Source organism: Meriones unguiculatus, chromosome 2, assembly GCF_030254825.1.
Source record: "Meriones unguiculatus strain TT.TT164.6M chromosome 2, Bangor_MerUng_6.1, whole genome shotgun sequence".
In the NCBI taxonomy this organism is placed as follows: domain Eukaryota; kingdom Metazoa; phylum Chordata; class Mammalia; order Rodentia; family Muridae; genus Meriones; species Meriones unguiculatus.
In genome coordinates this window covers 94,667,485-94,695,374 of record NC_083350.1, presented here as the reverse complement: position 1 = coordinate 94,695,374, position 27,890 = coordinate 94,667,485, and the positions used below count along the sequence as shown (strand labels likewise).

At 44.2% G+C, this 27,890-nt stretch overlaps 2 protein-coding genes across 12 annotated transcripts in view; one reads left to right on the top strand and one right to left on the bottom strand.

Moving 5' to 3' along the window:
* Glt8d2 (glycosyltransferase 8 domain containing 2) overlaps positions 1 to 7,547 on the bottom strand; it is a 33,188-nt gene extending 25,641 nt beyond the window's left edge. Inside the window, exon 1 of one of the 3 annotated variants that reach the window (XM_060377852.1) lies at positions 7,214 to 7,547. The gene's annotated coding sequence lies outside the window, so the exon portion shown is untranslated. Of the gene's footprint in view, positions 1 to 6,670; positions 6,801 to 7,213 lie in introns of those variants that run through there. The other 2 variants (XM_060377854.1, XM_060377853.1) reach the window with 2 other exon arrangements.
* Positions 7,548 to 17,553: 10,006 nt separating this feature from the next.
* Hcfc2 (host cell factor C2) overlaps positions 17,554 to 27,890 on the top strand; it is a 43,779-nt gene continuing 33,442 nt past the window's right edge. For 6 of the 9 annotated variants that reach the window (XR_009589968.1, XR_009589967.1, XM_021640946.2 and 3 more), the window contains exons 1-4: positions 17,913 to 18,113; positions 19,764 to 19,912; positions 21,329 to 21,489; positions 27,325 to 27,533. Coding sequence is in view for 7 of the 9 variants with exons in the window: in XM_021640946.2 (XP_021496621.2) it covers positions 17,951 to 18,113; positions 19,764 to 19,912; positions 21,329 to 21,489; positions 27,325 to 27,533 (682 nt within the window). In the remaining 2 variants the exon portion in view is untranslated. Of the gene's footprint in view, positions 17,716 to 17,825; positions 18,114 to 18,259; positions 18,754 to 19,763; positions 19,913 to 21,328; positions 21,490 to 27,324; positions 27,534 to 27,890 lie in introns of those variants that run through there. The other 3 variants (XM_060377840.1, XM_021640941.2, XM_060377841.1) reach the window with 3 other exon arrangements.

Sequence of the window (27,890 nt, the reverse complement as noted above, 5' to 3'; positions counted from 1 at the left end):
ACACCATTCCGGAACACGCTCAGTGTCACGCTTCCTAATGTCAAATTTTATTCCAAAAGCACACCTACCAAAACAGCGGGACACTGCACTGAAACAGGCACAGACAGGCGGCCTATGACAGAGGACGCAAGAATAAACTACACACACAAAGTCAATTTTCCACAAGTGTACAAACAATACGCTTGGGGGGAGTAGCCACGGTTCAGTCAGCCTCAGTCAAAAAGTCTCCCTGTTCACCTGCTTGAGATAAAGATAACAGACAGAAAGGCGGAAGGACAGAACTCCGCAGAGTTATCCTCTAACCTCCACAGGCAGGCTAGGGCACGCTCAGTGGTTAGGGACGCTTAGTGCTCTTGCAGAGGACCTAGAGCTCAGGTGCCAGTACCCACATGGCAGGTCCGCGTGATCCAGCGCCCTCTTCTGGCCCCCACTGGCACTGCATTTACATGCTATGCTTCCATAAATGTAGGCAAAGCATGGTGACACATGCCTTTAGTCCCGGCCCTCTGCAGGCAGAAGCAGGCCAATTTAAGCAGCCCAGGACAGCCAGGGCTATACAGAGAATCTCTCTCTCAAAAAGTCTCAAAATAGGTAGGTAGGTAGATAGATAGATACATAGATACATAAATACATAAATACATAGATAGATACATGAATAGCTACATGGATGGATAGATAGATACATAGATAGGTGATAGATACATAGATATAGATAAATACATAGATAGGTAATAGATAGATTAAAAAAAAAAAACATGTAGAGTAGGAGGCAGAGACCTGAATCTAGCAGAAAATCCAAGGAAACGAATCTTTGAAAACATTTTATTTATTCTTTTTATTATGTGCATGTGTGTACCTGTGTACAGACATGCCCACTGAGGTCAGACTTTTGTGAGCCACCTGCTGTGGTGCTGGGAACATGTCTTCTGTGTGGTGCTTTGAACAAGGTGCGCTCCATATTCTTCAGCATTTGAACACTTGGTCCCCAGTTATGGTTTAACAGGTATGGTCTTGCTGGGAGAAGTATGTTACTGGGGACCGGCTTTCAAGTTTCGAAGGCTTATGGCCTTCCCAATGTGCTGTCTTTGCTTTGCGCCTGTGCCTCAAGATGTGAGGTCTCCACTTGTGTTCCTGCTGTCTACTTGCCACCTGTCGCCATTGTGGGTATGAAGCCCTCTGGACCATAAGCCCAGAAGTAAACTTTTTTTTTTCTGCAAGTTGCCTTGGCTGTGGTGTTTTACCACAGCAACAGAGCAGGAACTAATACACTCTGCAAGAGCGATATGTGCTCTGAGCCATCCTGCAGCCCCTGTGGGAGTCAGCTGTGCCAGTCAGCCTAGCAGGATTTAGGAGTCACCGGGGAGACATGCCCCTGGTCTGTGAGGGTGTTCCCAGAGAGGTCTAACTGAGGTAGCAAGACTCAGGCTGGAGGTGGCACATCTCATGGGCCAGGGCCCCAGATGGGATAAAAGGAGAAAGGCAGAGCCCAGAGTCGACTCTCTGCTGCCTAGCCAGCCGTTCCCATCCCACAGCCTTACCTCTCACGACGGCCTGTATCCCAGAAACCAAAACCAACTCTTCCTCTTTTGTTTTTGTTTGGTGTTTGGTCTCAATGTCAACAAAAGGCATTGTCTGTGTGATCAAGGTTCCTGAATGATGGCAAATGTACCATGAGACCATTCCCCAGTGGCGTGCTCACCCCTCCCCTTCACACACGCCTGCACACAGCCTGCAGAGAATCTCCCTTTGGTCAGCCATCCACTGTCCCCGCATCCTTAGCTCTTACTGCCTGAACTTCAGCAGGAACGTGGTGGAACATCCCAGTCTTTGGTTTCCTTTCTTCTCTCTCTTACCTTTCTCCAAAAGAAATCTTAACATGTTTTAAACAGTCACAGTTTGTTTGTTTGTTTGTTTTGTTTTGTGTTGTTTTGTTTTTGAAGACAGGGTTTCTCTGTGTAGCCTTGGCTGCCCTGGACTTGCTTTGTAGACCAGGCTGGCCTCACAGCGATCCGCCTGCCTCTGCCTCCCTGAGCGAGGAGATCACCGGTGTGTGTGCCACCACGCGCTCCCTTCTTTTACTTCTTGTGTCTTGTTTGGGCCATCACTGGCTCTGCTGAGTAATACCTCCTATCTGGTACTTAGGTCCTCCCTCCCATAACCTCACCCCCTGTGGCGGTTTAAATAGCTCTGGCCCCCATAGACTTATGTGTCTGAATGCTTGGCCCATTCAGAGTGGCACTATTAGGAGGTGTGGCCTCGTTGATGTAGGTGTGGCCTTGTTGGAGGAAGTATGTCACTGTGGGGCAGGCTTTGAGGTCATACATATGCTCAAGCTATGCCCCGTGTGGAGACAGCCTCCTCCTGGCTGCCTGTGGATCAAGATGTAGAACTCTCAGCTCCAGCACCATATCTGCCTGCATGCTGCCATGCTTCCCGCCATGATGATAATGGACTGAACCTCTGAAACTGTAAGCCAGCCCAATTAAATGTTTGCCTTTTTAAGAGTTGCCATGGTCCTGGTGTCTCTTCACAGCACCTAACATGCCCCGTACTGACTCTGCAGTCAGTCCAGCCTTGCTGCCTTCTCCCCTCCCCCATCAGTCTCTGACACAACTGCCACATGGACGTTTTTGTTGTCTGATATAAAGTCACATGAAACACATACGATGGTGCTCCAGCAGCCTCATTCTTTTCTTTCATCTTTTCCTTTCTTTTCTTTGAGTCACTCAAAACAGTTAAAGCTTACAAAAGAGAATAAAACAACCACGAGCTCTACAGAAGTTTGCAAGTGTGCTGTCACATGCGCGTCACTGCCCTACCTGTGCACGCACACACAGGCACGCACACACTTCGTTCGAAGTTGTGGGCGTTTGCAACATCGCCCATAAATATCAGCATGCCTCTCTTAGATTTTTGGTCTTTCAGGACACAGTTTCCCTGGCTGTTCTGGAACTTGCCTCCTTGCCTCGGCCTCCCAAGCCCAAGGATTACAGGTATGCACCACCATGCCCAGGTCAGCATGCCTCTTTTTACAATGAGGGTAAGGGTTGAGGAAGTGGCTTAGTGGTTAAGAGTGCTGGCCATGCAACCATGGGGCTCTGAGTTCAAATCCCTAGCACATATGTAAAATGCCAGGCACAATATTCAAGATGGTTAGCTATTTAAAATGTACACCTGCGTCGTTGTCCTATGTTATCAGCCATCACATGTCATTTCTCCTGCACAGCTGCACCTCTGTACCATTTAACGGTACTCTCTCCATCTCTCCGGTGTCACAGATCATCCAGTATTGTGAGGGAGCGGAGACAGAAAGATTGCTAGGGCGAGAGGTACCGTCTCAGGGAATAAAGAAGAGAATAGTAGGGCAGGACACTTGACATTGTCCTTTTCTACATGCCCAAATATGGCCCCACATACTTGTGCACACATGCTCACATACACACACACACACACACAAACAAGGGTATATTAAAGCACAAACAAACCAAAGATAACCTCCTACATAACCAAATGCCATGCTCAGACCTAAGAAAAATAATATTAATTCCAATAAGTGATCCCTATCCAGCTCCCTCCAGCCCAGTCGGTGTCCTATAGCTTGGCTTTCTATCTTCAGTTGTTTCTCCTGTTAACTGGTGTCACTTCCGCTGCTTTTCATTTGTCATAGCTCTGACAGCTTTGGAGAACACAAGACAGTGTGCTTTAGAACTGTTCTGAATGATCTTTGGTGCCAGAGGATGGAGAGAGTATGACGAAATGGTGTGCAGGCACAGCAGCATGGGAGGAATAACACGTGATATCCCCTAACACACGGTAGCTACAGGCGACAGCACGGAGATGCACACTCTAAATAGCTAGCCATCTTAAATGTCCCCAACACAAAGAAATGACAAATGTTTGAAGTGACTGAATACCAATGTACCCACCTAAGCACTATACACATGACTGGGAGCATTACGCTGTGCCTTCTAAACATACACAATTCTCTTCCAGTTTTAAAAATGAGCCTGTCTCCCCGAACTAGAGTACCCATTCTTGCTCCAAAGCCTTCACTGTACACACTGAAGGTTAAGGGGAGTCAACCTCAATGCCACTCCTCCAGCCACGCTGGACAGCTCTTTAGCTCCCACCAGCCCCTCCACACCAAGCTCTGCAGTCTGCCTGTCAGAGTCAATTCAGGTGGCATCCCTGCCTGGGTGACCCTTTCCACCTCCTTCAGGAAGTGAGCACCCTTCCTGGGTGGCCTCACAATCTATCTGTGAACTCTCCACACTCTTTTCTTCTCTCCCCACCCCTTACTTTTTTGTTTTGTTTCCTTTTTCCAGAGAAGGGTTTCTCTGTAGCCTTGGCTGTCCTGGACTCCCTCTGTAGACCAAGCTGGCCTCGAACTCACAGCAATCTACCTGCCTCTGCCACCTGAGTACTGGGATTAAATGTGTGCACCACCAACAGCAACTTCCATACTGTTTTCTAAAAATCGTACTGTGCCTGTGTCTTCAGCATGATGACTGAGGGCAGACTGTGTCTCCCTGATAGGTCTGTCTGTCCTGTCCCAAAGACAGTTTGAATGAACAGAAGGAGCGAGAAAGCAAGGGAAAGCAGCTCTTGGCACTTTGCTTGTCACTCCTGAGAAAGAAGTCAACTTAGCAAAGACGAGCCAGTGGTCTACTCCAGGGACGAAAGGTTCTGGACAGGAAGTCCTATTGCTTCTCTAGGCTGAACAATTTCTCTCTCTTTTTCCTTTCCTTTCCTTTCCTTTCCTTTCCTTTCCTTTCCTTTCCTTTCCTTTCCTTCTTTATTTATTTCTGGTTTTTCCGAGTTGAGTTTCTTGACAGCCTTGGCTGTCCTGGAACTCTCTGTGTAGACCAGGTTGGTCTCGAACTCACAAAGATCCACCTGCCTCTGCTTCCTGAGTGCTGGAATTAAAAGCCTGTGCCACCACCACCCAGTGAGACTGAATGATTTCCCTGTGAGAGTCAACCTTCCTGTGTAGAAAAGCTTGTCAGCCTGTCTTCAGCCAGAGGTAGAGCTGGGATTTACTAAATGTCAATGATGGGACAAGCAATTCCCAAGACAAGGTACTGGACACTGACAGCTTCAAAGAGGGCAAGGAAAAAGACAGAGGGCCTCAGGCTTTGACTAGGAAAAAAGCATTGCACAGAGAGCTGGGCTAGACCTGTGAAAAGATGGCATATGTTTAAAGCCAGCCCTGAGGAGGGTGCATGGACTGCCTTAGCAGCTGCCTGTGCCCAGACAGGAGGAGAGTTCTTCCAGACCAGGCAGTGGCCAAGGGCATTAGCTCTGACTTAGATAAACATGGGAAGTAAAATACTTCAAAATTCAGAGCGCCAAAGATTTATTTTACAAGTCAATTCCAAACAGTTGTTGTTGTTGAATGATTTAAATATGAGAGGCTATGTTTAAGACAGTAGTGGAAATAGCATGAGCTCTGTAACTGAACAAGAGATGCCTTGAGTGATGTAAACACCTCCCAAGAGGCATCATCACTCCCAAAGTTTCTATGCCATCTCCCAACCCTGACATAAAGACCAAGTCTTAAACACTTGATCCGGACCACACCCACATCCAAACCAAAGCAACACGGGAGGAAGAGCAAGGCTTGGAGGCTCACCAGGAGAGCTATGAAATGGATTTCATAAGGAAGCCAAAGTGAAAACAAGTGTGGTCAGAGCAGGGGACTGAAGAGCATGCTCCAAGCGACGTTCACTGATGTGACTGAAGGCTTCAACTTTGGGAACCACTGAGCTTCACGTCCTCGAGTAGAATTCTTCATCGTGATACTTCTCGGGGCCTTTAAAGGGCCTTTCTACTTTCTGGTCTGTCCGAAGGTTTGGGGAGCTTCTTTCCCCATGGGACTACATCCTTCTGAACATTCTTTTAATAACTCTGACACCAAGGAAGCAATAAGAGAATGCTATTCTTTGGGGATGTGAATTAACGACCATGGCTTAACAACCATGGCTTTCCCTCAGAGATGAAGAGCAAAGACAAAAGAGAGAGAATATAGAACTGGGGTAGGTATCTGAGTGGAGGGACGAGAAAGGCAGAGTCTTGGGGAAAAGACATTGAAAAACAAGCAACATTTGAAGCATCAGAAAGTCAGAGCAAGAATTTACTGGGGGGCAGGGCCCTGCCCAGTGCAGGTTGTGTGATCAATTCTGTGGACTTCACTGTCATTATCAGCATTGCCAGGGAAGCAGGACCCTGCTTGCCACACATGACACCATATCACTTTATTTCCAGTTTGCAGATGAGGAAACATGCACATGCTCTGTGGTGTGACCAGAAGTGAGCTTTAAAAGGTCCTCCCAGGCGGCACACAACCCGCACTTTCACTCATGTAGGACGCAGCTCTGTTGCTGGCTGTATCAGAGGGAGGACTAGAATCCCGTTATGTAATGCGAAAAGGATATTGCACAGAAGTGCAATGCCAAAACATTTGGAGAAAAAGGAAAAGGCAAAGCCAACCTCCTTCCCCATCCCCACCCCCAACCCTCGGGGTCACACTGACTAGCAGGCTGCAGGGGCCAGAGGCTTCACAGGATAGTCAAACATTTGAATAGAATTTATGTTCTCTTTTCAAGCTCTGTGTTTCCTATCCCTTCTTAACTTCTATCACAAATTATCTGTGAGCGTCTATCGGACTTACCCGTTACTGCATGCACTGCTAAAGGGAGCGTAGGACAGCCTTGGGATGTTAAAGCAAACACTGTGACTCTCTGCGGCAACAAACCCACAGAATCCGGCAGTTGCCAGCTCTCTTACTGGGTATGGAGGCCCCAGAAGAGTTTCTCAGGACAGATTCCAAAAACATGAATCATAACTCAGTTAAGTCATTTTGGCTCAGAAACAGACTCACATTAAATGCTAACGCTGATCGCTGTTCTGATCTTCAAGCTTCAAATCTAGTGCAAACAAAGCACACTGTCAGGGCAGGGGAGGAAGGTCCAGGCTAAACTGCGTTCTGCAAAAACAGCCCAAGATGTGAAAAAGCTTGCACACCGAGCATCTTGGACTTACTGAAATAGAGAAGGTTCTTTAGGATGCTACCTTACACTAGGGGATTAAGTTTGTGGAGGGGGCAGTCTGTCACCTCTGATTTACTTCTTTGAGTCCACAGCAAAACAAACAAGCGCTATAGACAGAGGAGGTGAAATGGAAAGAAACCTTGGCTGTAAATCACTCTGTTTACCTGATGGATGTGAGGGTGGGCTTTGGGCTCCTAGCTCCAGAACCGCCGCAGGGTGGAGCGTTCAAACTGCGGCTGGTCTCGCGGGGGCGGCTAAGATTCCTGTTGTTTCTGCTGCTTCCCAGGTCCCATTGGAAACTCCGAAGGGCTAGAGAGCCCCAGGGCCAATATGCTGCTTCCAAGACCGTGTGCCTCGGCCGTCCACACCCACCTCCGCTTGCGTTGGCTTTCAGTGGCTCGGGTTTCCTCCCCTCCTTCAGCCGCTGGGAATACAGGCCTTGTGCAGGATCCCTGAAACCACTTCCAGATGTGTGCTCCTCGAGAAGGCAGGACAGGTTGGCTGGCTGGGGCAGACTTCCTGGCTCAGTTTTCTCTGTCTGCGTGTGTCTGCGTGTGAAACTCTCCAAAACAGGGCTGTTCTGAAGTAAAAGATTCAAACCCATGGAAGAGCAAATGCTTGGAAAGAGGATCATGGAACATATTCAATGGCCCCTCGCTAGCTTTCTCAAGGCGCTGCTTGCTGCCTCCATCGCAAGCAGTCCCCTCCTTCATAAATATAATGCAAATCACACTGTAGCTTTAAGTTTCCAAGATCCCTCAATAAGAGCCCGGAGGTGTAATCCTAGCACTTACTTGGGAGACAAGAGGCAGTAGAGATCAGGAGTTCAAGGCCAGTACTGGCTACGTGAGACCTTCCATCAAACAAACAAATGTAAAAAAAAAATCATCAACATTAATAAAAGTATAAATAATGATGTATTTTATTTTACTCAAGGATATTCCGGATGCAGTGTGAGTTTGAGGCCAGCCTGGATAATTAGTGACTCAAAACAAAAAATGGAAAGAGGGCTTGTCCAGTATAGACAGGGCCATAGTTTAATCCCCAGCTGCGGTCACATATCCCAGGTTGTTTTACATATAATTAAAGTAGTTCTAACAACTAAATATAGTATTCATTTTTCAATTTAAAAATGTATTTATTATGTAAACAGTGTTCTGTCTGCATGCCAGAGAGCAGCAGATGGTTGCAAGCCGCCATGTGGGTGCTGGAAATTGAACTCAGGACCTCTGGAAGAGTGATCAGTGCTCTGAACCTCTGAGTCATATCTCTCTAAGCCCCTCGTTTTCCAATTCCAATTAATAAAAATTTATTAAAATGTAAGACTCAGTTCTCCAGCTGCGCCAAGCATGTCTAAGTAACGCTAGCCCATGTGGCTGGCAGCTGTGGGATTGGATGTTAACACCTCTGAAGATAGTGTTTTCTCAAGTTGGAGCTGGAGAAGGGGAATATTCCGAATATCTCTCAGTGGAGTGGGACTCTGAGCGCACTGACACACAGATTCACATGTATGTGCGTTCTGTGCGTGCCTGCTGACTGAGGGCCAGCAGGGGCCTGGGGTCTCCGGAACTGGAGTTACAGACGGTGGCAAGCCACCACGTGCTGTTGGGAATTGAACCAGGTCCTTTTTGTTTAGAAAAAAAAAAAGTGTGTGTGTGAGAGAGAGACAGAGAGACAGAGGTGGTGACAGTATTTACTATTGGTTCTCCTCCTGCCTGGGGGCTGTCTCCCACCAGCCCACGAAGCCAGGAGGGGCATGAGACCGAGGAGCGAGCCTGGAATGGCCATGGAGCTCTGTACAGCGATCCTCCCCAACCACTTCAGGGAGCTAGGTAGAGAACAAAGGTTTTATACCCCTTGGGGAGTGGGTGGAGGCTCCAAGTGTACATGTACATAATTGGTTGGAACTAAACACTTCAAGGACGCTTGATTTGCATTAAACACCAGGCTCCTATCACATGAATGGAAACTCAGTACCTAACTATCATACAGGCTCTGGGAGGGGAGAGCTAGCAGGGAGCTGTGTCAGAGGCCATATATCAAATGTGGTTAGGGTCCTCTGTGTCCAAAGACACTCTTGAGATGAAGTCAGGCAGAGAGTAGGAGGCACTGCTGGGAAAGAGGGGGTCCTCACTCTAATGCCAAGCTCAGAATGACTATCCAGACTAGGAGAACTACAACCTCAAACAGCAGGATTCCTGCAACAATGTAGTGGATCGTGTGCTGCACCGCTGAAGAAAAGTCATTCCCTCTCCTCACCGACCATTAACTGCCAATAGCTGCTCCAGATAGGACCTCAGTGTCCCTCCCCCATGCAGGAGGAACGCTGACTGGAGAGATTTTGGACAGGTCTGTGAGTTCACCAGTACAATGTCATTTCCTGTCAAGAAGACAATTTTTTACAGCACTCCTACTCCTCTTGCTTGTTCTTTCTTCCTTTTCTTTCATTTTAAAAATTTTAATGTGTATATATGTGTAGATATGTCTGAGTGTGGATTTGTACATGTGAGTGCGGTGCCTGAGCAAGCAGGAAGAAGGTGTTGGATATCCTGGAGCCAGAGTTCCAGGTGGTTGTGAGGCTTCCTACATGGACCCGAGAAGCCAAATTTGGGTTCTCTGAAAGAGCAGGAAGTGCACTTAATCACAGCCCCAATTCTCTGAGCTTAAAATTCTTTCCACCTTCTCTTCTGAACTGTGTCTTGAGCCTTGTGGTGAGATGAAGAGCAACATAGACACCCTGCTTAGCACTGAGCACCCAGGAGCAGCTGTCAGCATCTACACTGGGGGGACTCTGGACACCCCCAGCCAACAGCTCATAGCAGGGCTCTCATGCCTGAATTTTCATTTGATAACCTTCTGGGAGCGTATCAGATGTGGTAGTGGGCCTCAGATATGTGCCGATGCCCGTCCAGTCAGTTCATTCCCAGGATCATCTTTATCTTCCTTTCTCTCATCTACTAGGAGAATGCCAGGTCACCCTGTGTAACCAGCATTTGCTATTTTGCAGGTTCTTCTTTCTTCCACCCATCTCCACCTTCTTTCCTTTCATCCCACTAACACTAGATGAGAGAAAAAAGGATAGAGAGGAAAGGAAAGAGATACCTGAATAAAGTCAGGTCTGAAAGGGGTGGACAATATCGGTAAACTACTTCCTGCTGATTAGGGACCTTGAGCTCCTTGGACAAGCTTGATCTTCGACGTCAGGATATCTAATTTCTTCTTGTTGTTTCTTTTTTTGTACATGACTACTTGACAAACTGCAACCAACAACCAACTAACAACCTACCAACAACCCACCCTGGCTCTCGGGCCCTAGCATTTATGTACCTTCTGAAAAGTCCCCAGAATTCCAATTGTCACACAATCACACAAAATATCTGCAGCTGACAAAACCACACCCCCACGAGCGCGTGGGTAAATCATAGTCAGCTGCTGTGAAGCAGCTCCATAGTCCCATAGCTGGAATTAAAATGGAAACATATTCTTATAATATTTTTGTGTTTTTAAAGAAACCCGAATTCCAAAATTCTCACTATAAGTCTGCTCTTGAGTAAGTGGGTGATAAGCACTCAGAAGTGAGCTTCAAAACTGGAACAGTAGCTGTCTTCATGGAAGCTACCTCTCACAGTAACTAAAATCTCTCTGGTCATTTATTTTTGGGTCCTTTCCCCTGCTCCCTAATGTCTCTGACTCCAGCCCTTTTCTCTTCTATTCCTGCCATGCTTTGAGGACACAGAGATTTCTTGTCTATGGCCAACATTTCCATGTTGTATGCATGATTCCTCTGTATCAATAAATGAGAAGAGAGAGAGATACAGGCTGTCAGTGACATGTTAAGGATGCAATGGTACCCAGTGGACTCTGGAGCTTGGTTGCTATATTTACTTACTATTACAGGTTTTCAGTTTCTCCATCTATTAGCAGCTCTGGTAGGACACACACACACACACACTGTTTATCACACACACAATGATTATTAAGTCAGATGAACACATCACCATCTATACTGTACGTTAGTTTCCCAGAATGTGATTGTCTTACAGTTGTACGTCTGTACCCTTTGACAAACATCTACCCATTTTCTCCTCTCTCCTGGTTCCCATCCCTGGCGGCCATTATTCTACTCTCAGATTCTTTAAGCTCAACATTTTAGATTGTTTATAAAAGCTTTTGTAGTAATTGTTAAGGTTCATCCATGTTGCTCCACATGTCAGGATCTTCTTTTTCTGGTTGAGTACATGTATACCATGATTTCTAGTGCAGTCATCCATTACTGGACAGTTAGATCATTTCCATAGCTGGGCTGTGGTGAGCAGCATTCAGTGAATATAGGGACACAGCTATTTCTTATGGGCCGGGAGATAGACATGAGACATTCAGTTCATAACCAGAACCATGTTGATTTCATTTGTCTTGGAGGTATACCCAAGTGGCGTTTCTGGCTCACGCTGTAATTTTGTTTTAATTTTGCAGTGGTTTATTTAGTGTGCATGCGCACGCATGTATCCTATTCCGCACACAGACATCAACAGATAACTATGGGCGCCAGTCCTCTCCTCCCACCACGTGGGCTGCAGGGCTCAAACTCCTGTCCTTAGCCTCAGCCCAGCAGGCTCCTTTACCCATTGAGCTATCTTGTCAAGCTCTGTTTTTTCATTTTTTTGAGGACTATCCATACTATTTTCCTTAGTGCTTGTACAAATTTTATTACTGCTATTGAATAAAGAAACCTAGGGTATGAAATAGAAAAATAATTATAACAATAAGTTATTTGTAACTTTGTACAAATGTGATGACTGGTGCTTTGCTTGTGGCCTCATGATTTAATTCTTCTCTTTATTCATTCTAATATAAATGCCACAGATATCTTACCTGGATAGCATTCTGTAGTTAAAAATGCCTCTGCAGCTAAGGGAGGCATACAAGTGGAAATCTACAGTCTGGAATTTCCTAGAAAGCTCCCATTTTTTTGGGCAAAGGACCATTTGGAGACTTGCCCTTTCTTCCTATCTGAAACGTTGCTGCTGGAAGTGGAGTAACCTCGCCTTTCTGAGGATCAAAGGCCCACTCCGTGCAGCTGTAGATGGCCGCACAAGCTGTGAGCAGAGATTACGGTTGAGTAGGCCAAAGTCCTGGAGGACCCAGATGGCTCACTGCAGTCTAGGTGGAGATTTTTACAAGGCTCTGTATGCTCTGTGTGCTGGTGCATCTTTAATCCCTGCACTCGGGAGGCAAAGGCAAGTGATCTCTGTGAGTTTGAGGACAGCCTCAAACAGAGCAAGTCTACAGAGCAAGTCCAGGACAGCAGGGCTACACAGAGAGACCCCATCTCAAAATAAGTAAGTGAATAAATATAAGTGAATCAATTAGTTAAAAAGTATTGTTAGGAATAGGGACATAGCACAGCACCCTGGGCTGCGGGGGCCAATACCGCCTCCAGCCCAGAGGCTCCAACTCCTGTGTCTTAGTTTGTTTTTTAACTAAAGTTTAAAAACAAAATCAATGAGCTGAAGAGATTTCTTAGTGATTAAAGTACTTCTTGCTCTTGCAGAGGACCAGAGTTTGATTGATGGTACTCTGATTAGCAGCTCACAATCACCTAGAACTCCAGCTCCAGGGGATCGGATGCTCTTTTCTGGCAGTTTATCTGAGGGTACTTGCACACAAACATGCACATACTCCTCCACACACTTAAAATTAATCAAAAAAGTCTTTAAAAAAACAACATAATCATTATTGTAACAAATAAGCTATGCTATATAGCCCAGGTATATTAAATTTATATTATATTATGTAGTTATATATAAATATTTAGATATGCTTAAGGCTTCTCTATGATATCATACCATGATATCACTTCACACCATTTACTTAATGATGCATTTATCTTAGGACATGGGCTTATGGCTAAACGTGATAACATCTGCCATTCATGTGTACTTTAATCTGTGGTGCCATTTATCATTAAACTATGTGTCTGAGTCATTTTTCTTTTAGTTGAAGGTCAACTATTATACCCTCGAGCCAACCGGATCGGCCTTTGCTTAGTCTGTTCAAAATGTTTTAGGTGATCTCTATATTTTTCTTTACCCATTATTTTTGACAGTTTCGTACCTCTGTATGTTTTGATGATGGCCAGGCCCCCATTATCTTCTTGTCTCTCTCCTCAATTCTGCTGAATCTTTCCTTCTTGCCAATCAGTCTCTGTTCTATTTTTATATCTTGTGTGTGTGTCCCACTGAATTAAGCTAGGGTTGTTTCATGAATATGAGTAGGAGGATTTTCTGAGCTCAAAAACACTGCAGTTACACCTGTGTAAGAGTGGCTCTATGGGAACTGGAGAGATGGCTCAGAGGTTAAAAGCACTGACTGCTCTTTCAGAGGTTCTGAGTTCAATTCCCAGCAACAGCATGGTGGCTTACAAACTATCTTCTGAGATCTGATGTTCTCTTCTGGCACGCAGGTGTACACGCAAGATAGAGCACTCATATACACAAAATAAATTAATTAAAAAAGAGTGGACCTACTGGTGTGCCCCCATGTATGATGGGGGTAGAGGATTGTGAAGATCACGTCTCCCTAAGGAGCTGCTCATAGTTAATGGGTGAAAGTGGGTGTAAAGAAATCTTAATCTTAACATTGCTGTTCTGTTCTGGCAAAAGATTACATCCAAAGACCTTCTATCTAGGTATATGTGATCCTGCTCTGGATTACAGTATGATCTAGCTGGAATACAGACACACCCTTAGTACACATCTTTAATTCCAAACAATAAAGATAAAGTTGGTTTATAGAAAAAAGCAGCCATATTGGAAAGTGATGTCTAATTGAGAGGCAGACAAAGTATCGAATCTGAAAAAGATTTGACAGAATGAGTCAGAGACAGGATATGCCCAACTCTCACAAGAACAGGAAAGAGAGGCTACTTAAGAGCAGCACAGGGAGAGGGAGAGAGATTTTTTTTTTTTAACCGAGAATTTCTTATGGGGACAGTTTTACAGAGACAGGCTTCAAAGAGAACAAGTTAGACACAAGTAAAGACAGAACGAGTGAGGGAATGAGAGTGAACCAAAAGATTAGAACATATTGCCAGAAGTAGTTTGAGGCCAGAACAATTCAGTCAGAAGCAAGAGAAGCCAGTTTGAATCAGTCAGCTTGAAAAGGAGTTTAGGTCAGAACAGCTAAGTTGAACCATCAAGATAGAGTTCAGAAAGAACTAGAAAGGCTTGGGAATGGCTCTTATCTCATCCTCTCATCTGAGGAAATAAAAACAACATTTAGAGGAGAGACATTTTCCTCAGATAATACCTATTAAGACCGAAGAAGGAAGGATTTTGTAGTACCTGATGAGTCACTAGACTGGGTCAAGCTGATAAGGTTTTTTATTTGTTAGTTTTGTTTTTGCCTTTGTCTTTCAAAGCTGGCCTCCGAGATCACACACAAGGGGTGGGAAATGAGAAGTTCAATCGCTCTTGCTTGATGGACTGAAGCTGTGGGTTGTCTTGGAAGCTTGAGTCTCAGTGTTCTAGGCTCTTTGCCCCACCTGCTGGCTTCTGCACCCAAGTCTTGGCACTAGGTTCCCTGTCACCCACATGCTGTAACTGGTTTTCTCCCTTGGCTCTTGAGTCTAAGTCTCTGCTCTGGTAACATGGTTAGATCCCATATGGCCTAGAGTCATGCCTTGCTCTTACCTTGGTCTTCTCCATGCCTTAGCTACAGCTCCACCTAAGACCCATGGCTGGAGCTCTAGGATCTGTAAATAGACTTCTCATCTACCATCTGCTTCCCTAATCTTGAGAACAGTGCCTGCTTAGACTCTCTGTCCTTGAGCCCATCTGCTAGTATTCCTCAGAGTCCTCAACCAAGACCTTGAAGATTACAAACAGCTGTCTGCTACCCTGGGGATACAGTCTCTTGCTTTACAACTGACTCTTCAATGGTCTGTAGCTCAGGAATAGGATAGGAATAAAGATGATAAAAATTATAATCTTGCTGAATGACAACTATGTGCAAGATCTTGTCTGAGTACAGCACATTTTCTTGCTTTCATGGCAATAGACTGTGTATGTTCAAAAGAACAATACACTACCTATGCTCTCTGCACTTCCTCACTCATTCTTCTATTCTCTCTGGCTTCTCCTCCTCCTCCTCCTCCACTGAACGTGTTTTACTACCTCCTAATTTGCAAGTTCTACACTCCCTCCTCCTACATGAACTCTGCATGGCTTCTGAAGGAAATAGAACATGAATAGCAATAAAGGTCAAAAGGGAACTTGGCGAGGACTGATTTAGAAGAAGCCACAGGCAAAGGGAGGTTTATAAAGGTGGAAGTGGTTTTCAAAGCCAAACCCATAGAACAATTCCAGTTTTCCCTTTTGTCTTCTGACAACCTTTAAAAGCAGGTTTGTTAGAGGTGTCTCTACTCATCCACCTTCACCTCTGTCCTCTCCAATCTTTCCTCCTACATATCATCTATGTTGTTGCTTTGTCCTGCTAACAGCTTGGTTTCAGACTTCTAGTCTCTAAAGCTCTGAGAAAATTGTAGTCTTTTTGAACATTTTATGAGTATTGGTGTTTTGCCTACATGTATGTCTATGAACCATAGGCATGCCTGGTACTATGGTGGTTAGAAGAGGGTGTAGATCCCCTGAAACAGGATTTCCAGATGCTTGTAAGCAGTGTTTTGTGTGCTGGAAATCAAATCCAGGTTGCATTTTTCTTTTTTTAATGGGATCTGTCTACATAGTCAAGGCTGTCTTGGACCTTGCTATGTAGACCAGGTTGTCCTGGAACTCATAGATAGGTTTGTCTCTGACTCCTGTGTAATGTTCAACTATTTTAAGCCACTAGGTTCGCAACTTCTAATGGTTTCCACTTAATCTTTTTATCTAAGAATATTAATAACAACATAAAACTATCATGTAAACACTGAATTCTCAGAAAAAAAGTACAACACCTTAAACTCTTTGTTTATGGAAAACTTATTTCTGTAACAACCTTTCCACTTTTGTTTGGACTCTTCACATTTAAGAGTTATGCAACAAATGGAAACATAAGTACTCATTGTATCTCTCGTATGCTCCCAGTCATCTTTCTGCTCTAGTTCCTATACTCCTTAGGGCCATTTGATGAAATTAAGTTAAAGGATAATTCAGGGACCAGGCAGGTGGTCTCAGTGAAATATGTGCTAAGCATGGAGGTCCTGGGTTCAATCCATAGCATGAGAGAGGGAGAGAGAGAAGGACACACCAAGGCATGTCTATAATATGCAGGAACCAAAAGAACAGCAAGAGGTTTTAATGTACATGTTTAAATGTAGGGAATTCTTTCAAGAAAGCTTAGGTGAATGAAAGCTAAGAGAGGTGTGTTTAGCTTACTTGTAAGGGGAGTGGAGGTAGGTGAATGAGAGAAATTAAACTGGCGAGAGAAAAGAAAAGGAATTTCAGAAAATTGGTTGTACAGTGTATGTTCCCTACAGTCTCATCTTGGTAATAGGAGACAGAGATTTAAATTGCTTTAAGTATTTGTTTTTCTGACTGAACTTGTACCTTTTTCTTCCTTTTTTTTTTAAATAAATTTAAATGTGTATATTTAAGGCAGACAGCATGATGCTATAGTAGACATTTGGATAATAAAAGATTACTATGGTGAAACTAGTATGTTCATCAATCCGCGGTTGAGCATTCATGTGTGTGCCTGTCAGTTACAGTTTAAATCTCATTTAGTGTGAGTCCCACAAACAGAACAATTTCACTCTTACTTTATGATCCAGTATGGAATCAAACTGCACGGCATTTGGGGTGGGATTAAGGGCTGTAAATGGCTACTGTCAGGGACAATAAGTGCTTAAGGTTGGAAGCCATGAAATTAGAAGCCGTGTTCGAATCCTGCCTGGAGTCTTTTTCTGTGTATACATGAGCAAGGTTCTGTAGCATATGCCTCATTTCCCCAAGCACAAAGGGGAGATAATAGTACCAACCTTACTGAACAGTTAGAAGGATTCTAACGTCTGGGTATAGAAACCTGTCTGTGTTAGCTCACTATGACTTGCTGCAATGGTCAATATTGTGGACTTGATACTATCTAATTTACCCTAGGAGACAAGCCTGTGGGCAGGCCGATAAGGGATTATCTAGATTAGCTTAATTAAGGTGGGAATAAATGTGCGTGGCACCATTCCCTGGGCTGCCATCCTGGACTGAATAATGAGAAAGGCAGCTGGGTTCCAGCATTGTGGCTCTCCGCGGTTGAAATGCAACCAGTCCCTTCCAGCCAAGCCTCCTCATTGGCTTCTCAGTGAGTCCGGTCAAACCCTCTGTCCTTCGAAGATTTCCTTTTTGTTTTTGTTTTTGGTCAGGGTATTTTGTCACGGCAATAAGACAAGTAAAGCCCCTGCTTAAAGCAAACGAACCAAAATCATCTTCGGGGGCTCTAACTTCTGCTGCTGAGGACTGTCCTCCAAATCTGATCGGTGCCACCGTCCAGGTGGGCGAGCCTGCAGTCTGGGGGACCTCCCTGTGGGATGACAGATTTGCCCTAGGCCCTCCCTGGGCTCCCAGCACTTGGAACCTCTAAGGCAGCTTTTCTCCAGGGCCTGTGGTGACAGTTTCGAGGGTGTGACGCGTCCAAACGGAAGATGCTCAAAGTGGACTTAAAGGACGAGGCTGTAAGTCCTCCCGGAAAACCCCGCGGAAAGCCACGGGAGAGGAGGGTAGGCAGGGTTGGCGGGAGGGGATCCATCTTGGCGGCGCCCCGAGAGCCACGTCGCCGAGGCCTGGGGCGGGGCCGTGGGTCACGTGCAGGGCCTCCTGCGCGCTGCTGCGGGCGGTGCCTGCCTCCCCACGAGCCGTGGGGCCTGTGGCGCGCGGGGCATTGTGGGCCGAGGGGCGGGGGTTGGGAAGATGGCGGCTCCCAGCCTCCTTAACTGGAGGCGGGTTTCCTCCTTCACTGGGCCGGTGCCCCGCGCCCGGCACGGACACCGAGCCGTGGCCATCCGGGAGCTGATGATCATCTTCGGCGGGGGCAACGAGGGCATCGCGGACGAGCTGCACGTCTACAACACCGGTAGGCGGCGGCTCGGCGACCCCGCCTCGGCACCTCGGAGGGGGAGGGGAGGCGCGACGGAGCGGGCCTGACAGCTGTCACCGCGGGGTCGCGGCTTCCTCGGCCCGGCCGGCGGCCGGGGAGCTCGCAGAGTGCGGCTGGGCGGCCGGGCTCGCGGGGGGCTGCTGGGCGGTTCGCTTCTCCCGGGCCCGCGGGCTGGACGGGACTCCGCGGTTACACATCGAGGCACCCCGGCCCATCCTCCCCGCGGACCTGAGCGAGACCGCGGCTTCCACGGTCTGGGCCTCTCCGCCAGCGCCGGTCACTTCAGGGCCCGAGATCCCGCCAGCGTCAAAAACAGTGTCAAGCCGGGCCTCGGTGGTCTTTGCCTTCCGAGGGGCGGGGAGGCCTTCTGGCCCTTTAGCTTCAGGCGGAAGCCGGCGAGACTTTTCTCTAAACTAGCGGGGAAGGGGTTTGTGGGTGAAACCGGACCGGTCCCTACGTGGTTGATGTATGAAATCTGCTCCGCTCTTCTGGACTGGTCCTGGCAAAGAGGGCTGTCAGAGCTTAGGCACTGCTGCGGTGCGCCAAGTGTCGCTGGTCAAGCGGGAGGGGGCCAGGCTTTGACCTCGTGCCGGTTGGAATTTTAATTTCTCCACTTGTAAGTAGTCTAGCAATCATAGGAAACTAGTTACTAGTTACCGAATTTGGAGTCGATATCGTTCACAAGTAACAACTTTTCACAGTCCTCTCTGTTTTAAGTGCTAAAAATAGTAGGAGAAATTTTGGAAATTTTTACCTTCTTTGCTACCCTCCCCAATACTCCAACAGAAAAAGTTTAACAAGTATTTGATTTGGTAAAGTTTAAATACCCTGGGCTTAGAAGAAATTAGATTTGTTTTGAATTTTGCTTTGCCAGTTGTTCAAACTCAGCATTAAAGTTACCAAGCCTTTCTAAATCTCACCTCTGTAATTGGGATGACACTCACCAAGATTTTTCCAGGAGCTAAGTGTTGCAGATCAGGTGTTCTTTTCTTTTTCAAGACTGGGTTTCTTTGTGTGGCCCTGGCTGTCCTAGAACTAGTTCTGCAATCTAGGCTAGCCTCGAACTTACAGATATCCAACTGTCTGATGTGCTGAGATTAAAGGCATGTGCCACCATTGCCTGCCCCAGATCTGGATTTTTTTTTTTTTTTTTAGTTACATTTTATTAACTCTGTATCCCCTCATTCCCTCCCAAACCCTCCCTCCTTCCCTCATCTCCTCCCTGCCCCTTTCCAAGTCCACTGATTGGGAAGGACCTCCTCTCCTTTCATCTCAGATCTGGATTTTCAACAGCAGCTTTCTTGACATTTTGGAACAGGTGATTTTTGGCTGTAGACGCTAACTTGCATGTAGTAAGATGCTGGCATCTCAGGCTCAACCCATGACTTGGTAGTAGCACCTCCATCCCAGTGGTGACAACTAAAAATTATCTGGACATTGCAAAATCAATATCCTTGGGGGAGCAAAAGAATCCCCATTTGAGAACTGTTGAAATATAAGCTATGTATGTATATATACACATATACTTTGATTATATGTATATATTCTTTGACATATCTGTCAAACTCATGGAGTGTGGTGACTTGTTATAATTGGTTTTAATTTAATTTTATTCTTTACAACTAGTTACAAATCAGTGGTTCCTGCCAGCTGTTAGAGGAGACATCCCTCCAGGTTGCGCAGCCCATGGATTTGTCTGTGATGGCACTAGAATACTAGTATTTGGGGGCATGGTTGAATATGGAAGATACAGCAATGAGCTTTATGAGTTACAGGTAAGTGTATCTCACATTTATTATTTCAGGCTGAGGTGCTAATGAAATTGTCATAGTTTTTAAGAGATTGAAAAATAATTTATTAGCACAGGTACAGTAACAGATGTTCTACATTTTATAGCTTCAAAGAAAGTGTTTCCACTTCACTGACAAGTCAAAATATCTAATGTCTTGCCTTATAACTGGCATGGTATTTATAGCCTAAATGTATCTGGCCTTTAGCAGTACTTTTACAGTTACATATTTAGGGACAGTTACATGTTTAGCTGTTACATGTTGGTGCACTGGTCCCTCAGCCTACAGCACAAGCACCCCCTTAACTGTTAAAAACAGATTGTGGGTCCTGCCCCTGGGTTTTTTGAGTCAGTACTGTTTGTGGCCTGAACATTTACATTTCTGCTATCTAGACCATGTTTTGAAAACTTGTGTCTCATTATGAAAGAATGATTTCCTTTAACAGTCATAATTATTTCCCATAGTCATGCAAAGAGAGGCTATAGTTTCATCTACCCTTTCTAAATTTGACTGGCTTATTAAACCAGAGTCAGTCCTTGTTGACTGTTCTTGCTTTGTTCAAGGGCCATCCATGATCATGAGGGTATCTACCACTTGGCATATGCAAATGGGTTGTACTTATTTCCAAGTAAGCAACCATCTCAAATAGAGAAGATTCTCATGGCCAAAAAATACATTTTGGAGTTTGATTTGTTAATTGAGTTTTTTTATTTAAAGGTTAAATATTAAATAATCATGGATTATTATAACAATATAACATAATTATTATAATTAACAATAAATATTAAATAAATTACCTAATATCTAAAGGAAAGATTTCATGAATTATATATAATCTTAAAATTGTACTTATAAATACTTATTTCACTTGGAAAAATTAGAAGTGATATTATTATTATAAGCTTAGTGTATCATTATGGAAATTTGTGTATATAGAGGATTCACCTGAATGTCTACTGACAAATACATATGCACACATATACCTATTACTTTGTGAGACAAATTTCACTTAGTCAGTAGACAAGGATCCTCTTGGCTCACGAATTCTGGGATTACCATAGCAAGCCTTACTAAGACCTACATTTTAATTTCAGAAAGTAGCCACTTCTTTGGACATAATGACGTACACCTTTAACCCCACAACTTGGGAGGCAGAAGCAGTCATATCTCTGAGTTATTTGCTAGCCTCATCTACACAGTGAGTTCCAGGATAACCAAGGCTATATACGTGAGACCCTGTCTCAATAAACAAACCAGAAGTTAGCCACTTGCTTGTCAGTGGTCTCCAGAGGAGCTTATTGGATCGTTGGGTCTATTGGTATTGTGTTTCACTGTTGACAGTATAGAAATAAAAATGCTTCCTGCTTTTATAGGAATGTTTTGTTTTGTTTTGTTTTTTAGGCAAGTCGTTGGTTATGGAAAAAAGTGAAACCCCAACCTCCTCCTTCTGGCTTACCTCCTTGTCCTCGGCTTGGACATAGCTTCTCTTTATATGGTAACAAATGCTATTTGTTTGGTGGCCTGGCAAATGAAAGTGAAGATTCAAATAATAATGTTCCCAGGTATGCTTGAACAAATGCTTATTTAGGGTTTAGGTTAAAGTATTTTATCTTTAGTTATTATAAGGCTAAACACATTTTTATGTATTTGTGTTTTTCAGTCCTTAGAAAGTATTTTCAAACTGTCATTTCTAATCATAAATCATCTTGTTAAATTGATTCTTGTATAATTGATTATGCCAGTGTATTAGTATGTCTTGAACTATAATTTATATTCAGTGAGTTATACACAAATACTGTTGTGGGTTATTAATATTTAGTATTGTTTTATCTTTTAGTTAAACAGTGGATATTCCTAAACCAGCTGTATACCCAAATCACCACACAGAGACTAAGATTTATTTAATTAACCTAGAGCACAATGCTGGGCAATAGTTACTCCATCCTAAACCTCCAAGCCTGCATAGCTTCCTACCATTAAGATTTCACCCATTATACTTGCTTTTAGTCATATTTTAGGTCCAGTTCATCTCTCCTCATGGTTCCAAGTCCTGTCCTGCTGATCTCTCTCTCCTACTCCTATTTGCTTCCTTCTCTCCTCCGGACCAGGATGTCCCACTCTGTTCTCTCCATTGCACAGCACTGGCTGGTTGTTTTATTGAAAATTCAGAGAACAAATGGTGGCATGTTTACACAAACTTGAGACAGGTGATGCTTAGAATAAACATCACGATGCAGTGTCAGGATTGAAACCAGAGAGTGGGGTAGAAAAATCAGCATGTGAATGAACAAGGGGAAACTGTATACATTCCACAAGAACATTATACCAACACCATACAAAAAAATAAGATTGGGGGGGCTGTTTAGATGGGGGGCTGTTTAGATGGGGGGCTGTTTAGATGGGGGGCTGTTTAGATGGGGGCTGTTTAGATGGGGGGCTGTTTAGATGGGGGCTGTTTAGATGGGGGGCTGTTTAGATGGGGGGCTGTTTAGATGGGGGGCTGTTTAGATGGGGGCTGTTTAGATGGGGGGCTGTTTAGATGGGGGGCTGTTTAGATGGGCTGTTTAGATGGGGGCTGTTTAGATGGGGGGCTGTTCAGATGGGGGGCTGTTTAGATGGGCTATTTAGATGGGGGGCTGTTTAGATGGGGGCTGTTTAGATGGGGGGCTGTTTAGATGGGGGCTGTTTAGATGGGGGCTGTTTAGATGGGGGCTGTTTAGATGGGGGGCTGTTTAGATGGGGGCTGTTTAGATGGGGGGCTGTTTAGATGGGGGGCTGTTTAGATGGGTTGTTTAGATGGGCTGTTTAGATGGGGGGCTGTTTAGATGGGGGGCTGTTTAGATGGGGGGCTGTTTAGATGGGGGCTGTTTAGATGGGGGGATGTTTAGATGGGGGGCTGTTTAGATGGGCTGTTTAGATGGGGGGCTGTTTAGATGGGGGCTGTTTAGATGGGGGGCTGTTTAGATGGGGGCTGTTTAGATGGGGGGCTGTTTAGATGGGGGCTGTTTAGATGGGGGGCTGTTTAGATGGGGGGCTGTTTAGATGGGGGGCTGTTTAGATGGGGGGCTGTTTAGATGGGCTGTTTAGATGGGGGCTGTTTAGATGGGGGCTGTTTAGATGGGCTGTTTAGATGGGGGCTGTTTAGATGGGGGGCTGTTTAGATGGGGGGCTGTTTAGATGGGGGGCTGTTTAGATGGGGGCTGTTTAGATGGGGGCTGTTTAGATGGGGGACTGTTTAGATGGGGGGCTGTTTAGATGGGCTGTTTAGATGGGGGCTGTTTAGATGGGCTGTTTAGATGGGGGGCTGTTTAGATGGGCTGTTTAGATGGGGGCTGTTTAGATGGGGGCTGTTTTTATGCTCTTTAATAGATCTTTGGCAGGGGTGGTGGTGCACACCTTCCCCCCCGCACTGGGGAGGCAGAGGCAGGTAGAGTACTTTGAATTTGAGGCCAGCCTGTTCCATTAAGCGAATCCAGGACAGCTAGGGCTACACAGAGAAACCCTGTTTAAAAAAATAGATAAATAAAAATTAGAATTTTTTTACTAATCATTGAAATCTGAGCTATATTTATTCCCAATTCCTAGAAATCACTTTATTGTTACCAAATTATTTCATAGCCTTCTGAATTAACATTGTTGGCGTATTTTATGTGTGTCTATATATATGTGTGTGTACATATACACATAAATTATACACACTTTGTGATTTTGTCTATGCCTTGATTAGCTGTTTATGTTTCTTGTGTGGTTGAACATTATCTTTTTTTTTTTTTTTTTTTTTTTTTTCCGAGACAGGGTTTCTGCGTGTAGCCCTGGCTGTCCTGGACTTGCTTTGTAGACCAGACTGGCCTCAAACTCATAGCAATCTGCTTGTCTCTGCCTCCCTGAGTGCTGGGACTACAGGTGTGTACCACTGCACCAGGCTCGGTTGGTCATTATCTTGATTTTAGGAATTTTGTCATTTCTTTTTATGGACAGGGACTCAATCTGTACCTCAGGCTAGCCTTAAATTCACAGTAATTCACCTATCTCAGTCTCCTAAATACTAGGATTGCTGGTGTGATCCATCATGCCTGTGAAATTCTTTTATGCTAAAATTTGATCTTATTTGGGTATGGTGGCTATGCTTTTAATTCCAGCCCTTGAGAAGCAGAGGCAGACACACTTGGTGAGTTTGAGGTCAGCCTGGTCTACATAGTGAGACCCTGTCTTTAAACAAGCAAACAAACAAAACTTGATCTTTGTGACATACATTTCTTATTTTTCTTTTTGCTTCTTTTTGCTTTGTTTGACATTGCTTAGGGTGGATCTTTAGAAATGTTTATTGTTTTATGTGTTTGGATGTTTTGCCTGCATGTGCGTCTGTACATGTATGTCTGGTGCAAATAGAAGCCAGAATCGGGTATTGGATTCCCTGGAACAGTTGGTTGTGGACTCTGTGTGGGTCCTCTGGAAGAGCATCCGGTGCTTTTATCTACTAAGCTATCTTTGCAGTGCTAGGGTGGGTCTTTTTAAAGAACTGTTTTACTAAATACTTTATGTGTGTGGTACTTTCCTTATTTCCCCCTTTTTACATTTTATTTTGGTTTATTGTTTTTCTCTGTTTCCCTTTGTTATATCTGCTAATTCTGTTTCACTAGCTGTTCAGAAATTATCACACTTAAACTGAAATTGTCTTGTCATTTTGGGAACAAGTTGGAATTTTGCTGTTATCGTTGGTATAAATGCCATATGGACTTTCGTATTATTTGATCATTATATAAAGTCACTGAAACATATATGAAGTTTCAGCAGCCTCTCTTTTTCTTTCATTTTTTTTCTTTCATTTTTTTCTTTTCTTTGATTCACCCAAAACAATTCACATTTACAAAGGTTAAAAGAGTAAACTACCCATGGACACACACACACACACTTCAAAGTTGTAGGCATTGTGCAGCATCACCCTTAAATATCTCAGCATGCCTCTTTTAGAAGTCCTCCCATCCCACCCAAGAAAGAATTTCTCAGTGTAACAGCCCTGGCTGTCCTGGAACTTGCTTTGTAGACAAGGCTGGTCTTAAACTCAGAGATCTGCCTGCCTCTGCTCTGGAGTAGTAGGATTACAGGTGTGCGCTGCCACACAGGCTGTAAGTGCTTCTTTTTAATTATGTGTGCTTGGGAGTTTTTGTGTGGGTATGTGCATATGGGTGTTGATGCCCAATGAGGCCAGAGGTGTTGGCGCTCCCTGGAGCTGGAGTTACACATGTTTGTAGGCCATCTGAAGTGGGTGATGGGAACTGAACTCACGTCCTTTGGAACAGTAGTATGTGTTCATAATTACTGAGCCATCTCTCCAGTCCCTAGACTTTGAATTTTATGTTCTCAATGTTTTGGTTTTTCCTCTCATACTTGAGTAAATTATTAGGAAGTTGAATTGGTTGTTAAAAATGACATTTTTGGAATTGGGAGATAGTTCAGCAGGGTAAGCTTTTGTCATGCAAGTTTGAGGACCTTGCGTGTGGATGCTCAGAGCCCAAATAAAGAGCTGAGTGTGTATAGAGACCGTCATGTAATCCCAGCTAAAAGGAGGCAGAGACAGGAAAACTCTGGGCAAGACTAGCCAAGACAAACCAAGTTCCAGGTTCAGGGACAACTGCCTCAACTATAAAAGGCAAAGACTGATTGAGAGGGACACCATCCTCTTGCTCACACATGTACACACATATAAGCCCAAGTGCATGATACCACATGTACATGCTTTCTCAAAAAAAACAAAAAAAACAAAAAAAAAAAAAAAAAAAACCCAAAAGTCACTGTGTTAAAAAAAAAAAATGTCACAGATTAATGACAGTTTTTCAAGAAGAGAAGCTGGTTAAGGCAAGTTTAATGCCAGTTTCTAAATTAAAGACTCTCTTTAGGACATTGCTATGACATTTATAGCGTGCTAAAAAGATTGCAAAGCAGTATTTATTCTATATAGCAATGTCTTCAAATATTTGCCAAAATACTTGTCCATAATAATTGTTTTTGTTGGGCTGGAGAGATGGCTCAGCGGTTAAGAGCATTGGCTGCTCTTCCAGAGGTCCTGAGTTCAGTTCGCAGCAACTGCATGGAGGCTCATGACCACCTATAGAGAGATCTGGTGCCCTCTTCTGATGTGTAGGCCCGCATGCAGTATAGAATACTGTGCAAATAATAAATAAATCTTAAAAATAAGTGTTCTTGTTATCTAGTGCTGTGTAACAAACTAATGGTGCAAAATAATGACTTATTGTGCTCATAAATTCTATAAATAAGGAAATCGGAGTGCAGAAGGGATGGCTAACCCTATAGTGGAAAAGCTGGGTGGTTATCCCCACATCTCATAGTTAGCTAAGGTAGCTGAAGGACGGATTCAATTGGGCTATCACCTAACATACCTACATATGTCTATTGTTTTGAGACAAGATCTCATATAGCCCTGGCTGGCCTTGGACTCTGTAACCAAGAATAACCTTAATCATTCTGCTATACCTTCTGACTGCTGAGATTATAGGTATATGCCACTGTGCTTGCGATATACATTGCTGAAGATTGAACTCAGGGACTCATACTTGCAAGCACTCCACCAACTGAGCTATATACCCAGATCCTTAGGTGGCCTTCTCAGAAGGTGGTTGAGAATTCTACAAGCAGTGTTATAGTAAGAATATTTTGGCCTTTTACAGCCCAGCCTTTACACACCTTGTTCAGTCACAGACTATCCTAAAATAAAGAGGAGAGGAACCTTATTTCCTGAGGGAAAGAATGTCAGATAGTTGGGACTGTGTTTTAAAGCCATCACTGTTGTCATTGATGAGAATTTTGGCCAGATGTTTAATATCTTCAATGTTAAATCGTAACAGGTACCTGGGACATAGTAGAGTTTGATAAATGTGTATGTAATGAATGAGTATCAAAGTTATGCTTGCTTAGTACTTTTCTGTACTATGTGAAGTGTTTTTTACAATAAGCATCTGGTAGACATTTTTAAATAAAAGCGTGCATGTTTGTGTGTGTGTTTATATTCATGAGTTTATTGCACCATGTGCATGTAGGTGTCTATAGAGAACAGAAAAGGGCATCAGATCCTCTAACTGGAGTTCAGGTGGTTGTAGCCGCCAGATGTCAGCACTAAGAACCCAACTGAGTTCTCTGCCAGAGTGGTCAATGCTCTTAGCTGCTAAGCCATCTCTTAAGCCCCCTTTTCTTTTTCTTTCCTCCTTTTTTGAGATATTGTGTTTCTGTGTGGTTCATACTGACCTGGAACTTATGGTCCTCCTGCTGCAAACTCTATGCACTTTGTGTGGCTAACATATGTTATAATTATGAACCAAAATAAAGAGAAAATACAACATCTATACAATTTGAACATCTTCATTTCTTTTGTGATACCCTAGGTATTTAAATGATTTCTATGAGTTGGAACTACAGCATGGTTCTGGGGTTGTGGGCTGGAGCATTCCAGCCACCAAAGGCATTGTACCTTCTCCAAGAGAATCCCATACCGCTATTATATATTGTAAAAAAGACTCTGGGAGTCCTAAGATGTATGTTTTTGGTGGAATGTGCGGTGCTCGGCTGGATGACCTATGGCAGCTTGATTTAGGTAATCTTAATTTGATTCAGGAATTTCTTATGATTGGTAAAGAAAAATTTAAATGTATTTAAAATATTTTTGTTTTAAATATTTGTCAAGTTGCACTAAGAATATAGTCATCATTTATAGTCTTAGGAACAGATGGGACATGATCAATCATTTTGAACAAGTGAATGCTCAATTTATGGAATTAACTTTCCTGTGTTTCCTTTGACATTACCATAGGTCCTGGTTTGTCTAGAACAGTCCAGCTTTATGCTTATTGTCCTGTGTAATTGTCGGTAGTACCCGTTCTTACTCTGAGAAGTATCTGGTTGGCTTGCTTATTTGTATGGTTGTCCTCCTGCCTTTGGGAAGTGTGGCTTT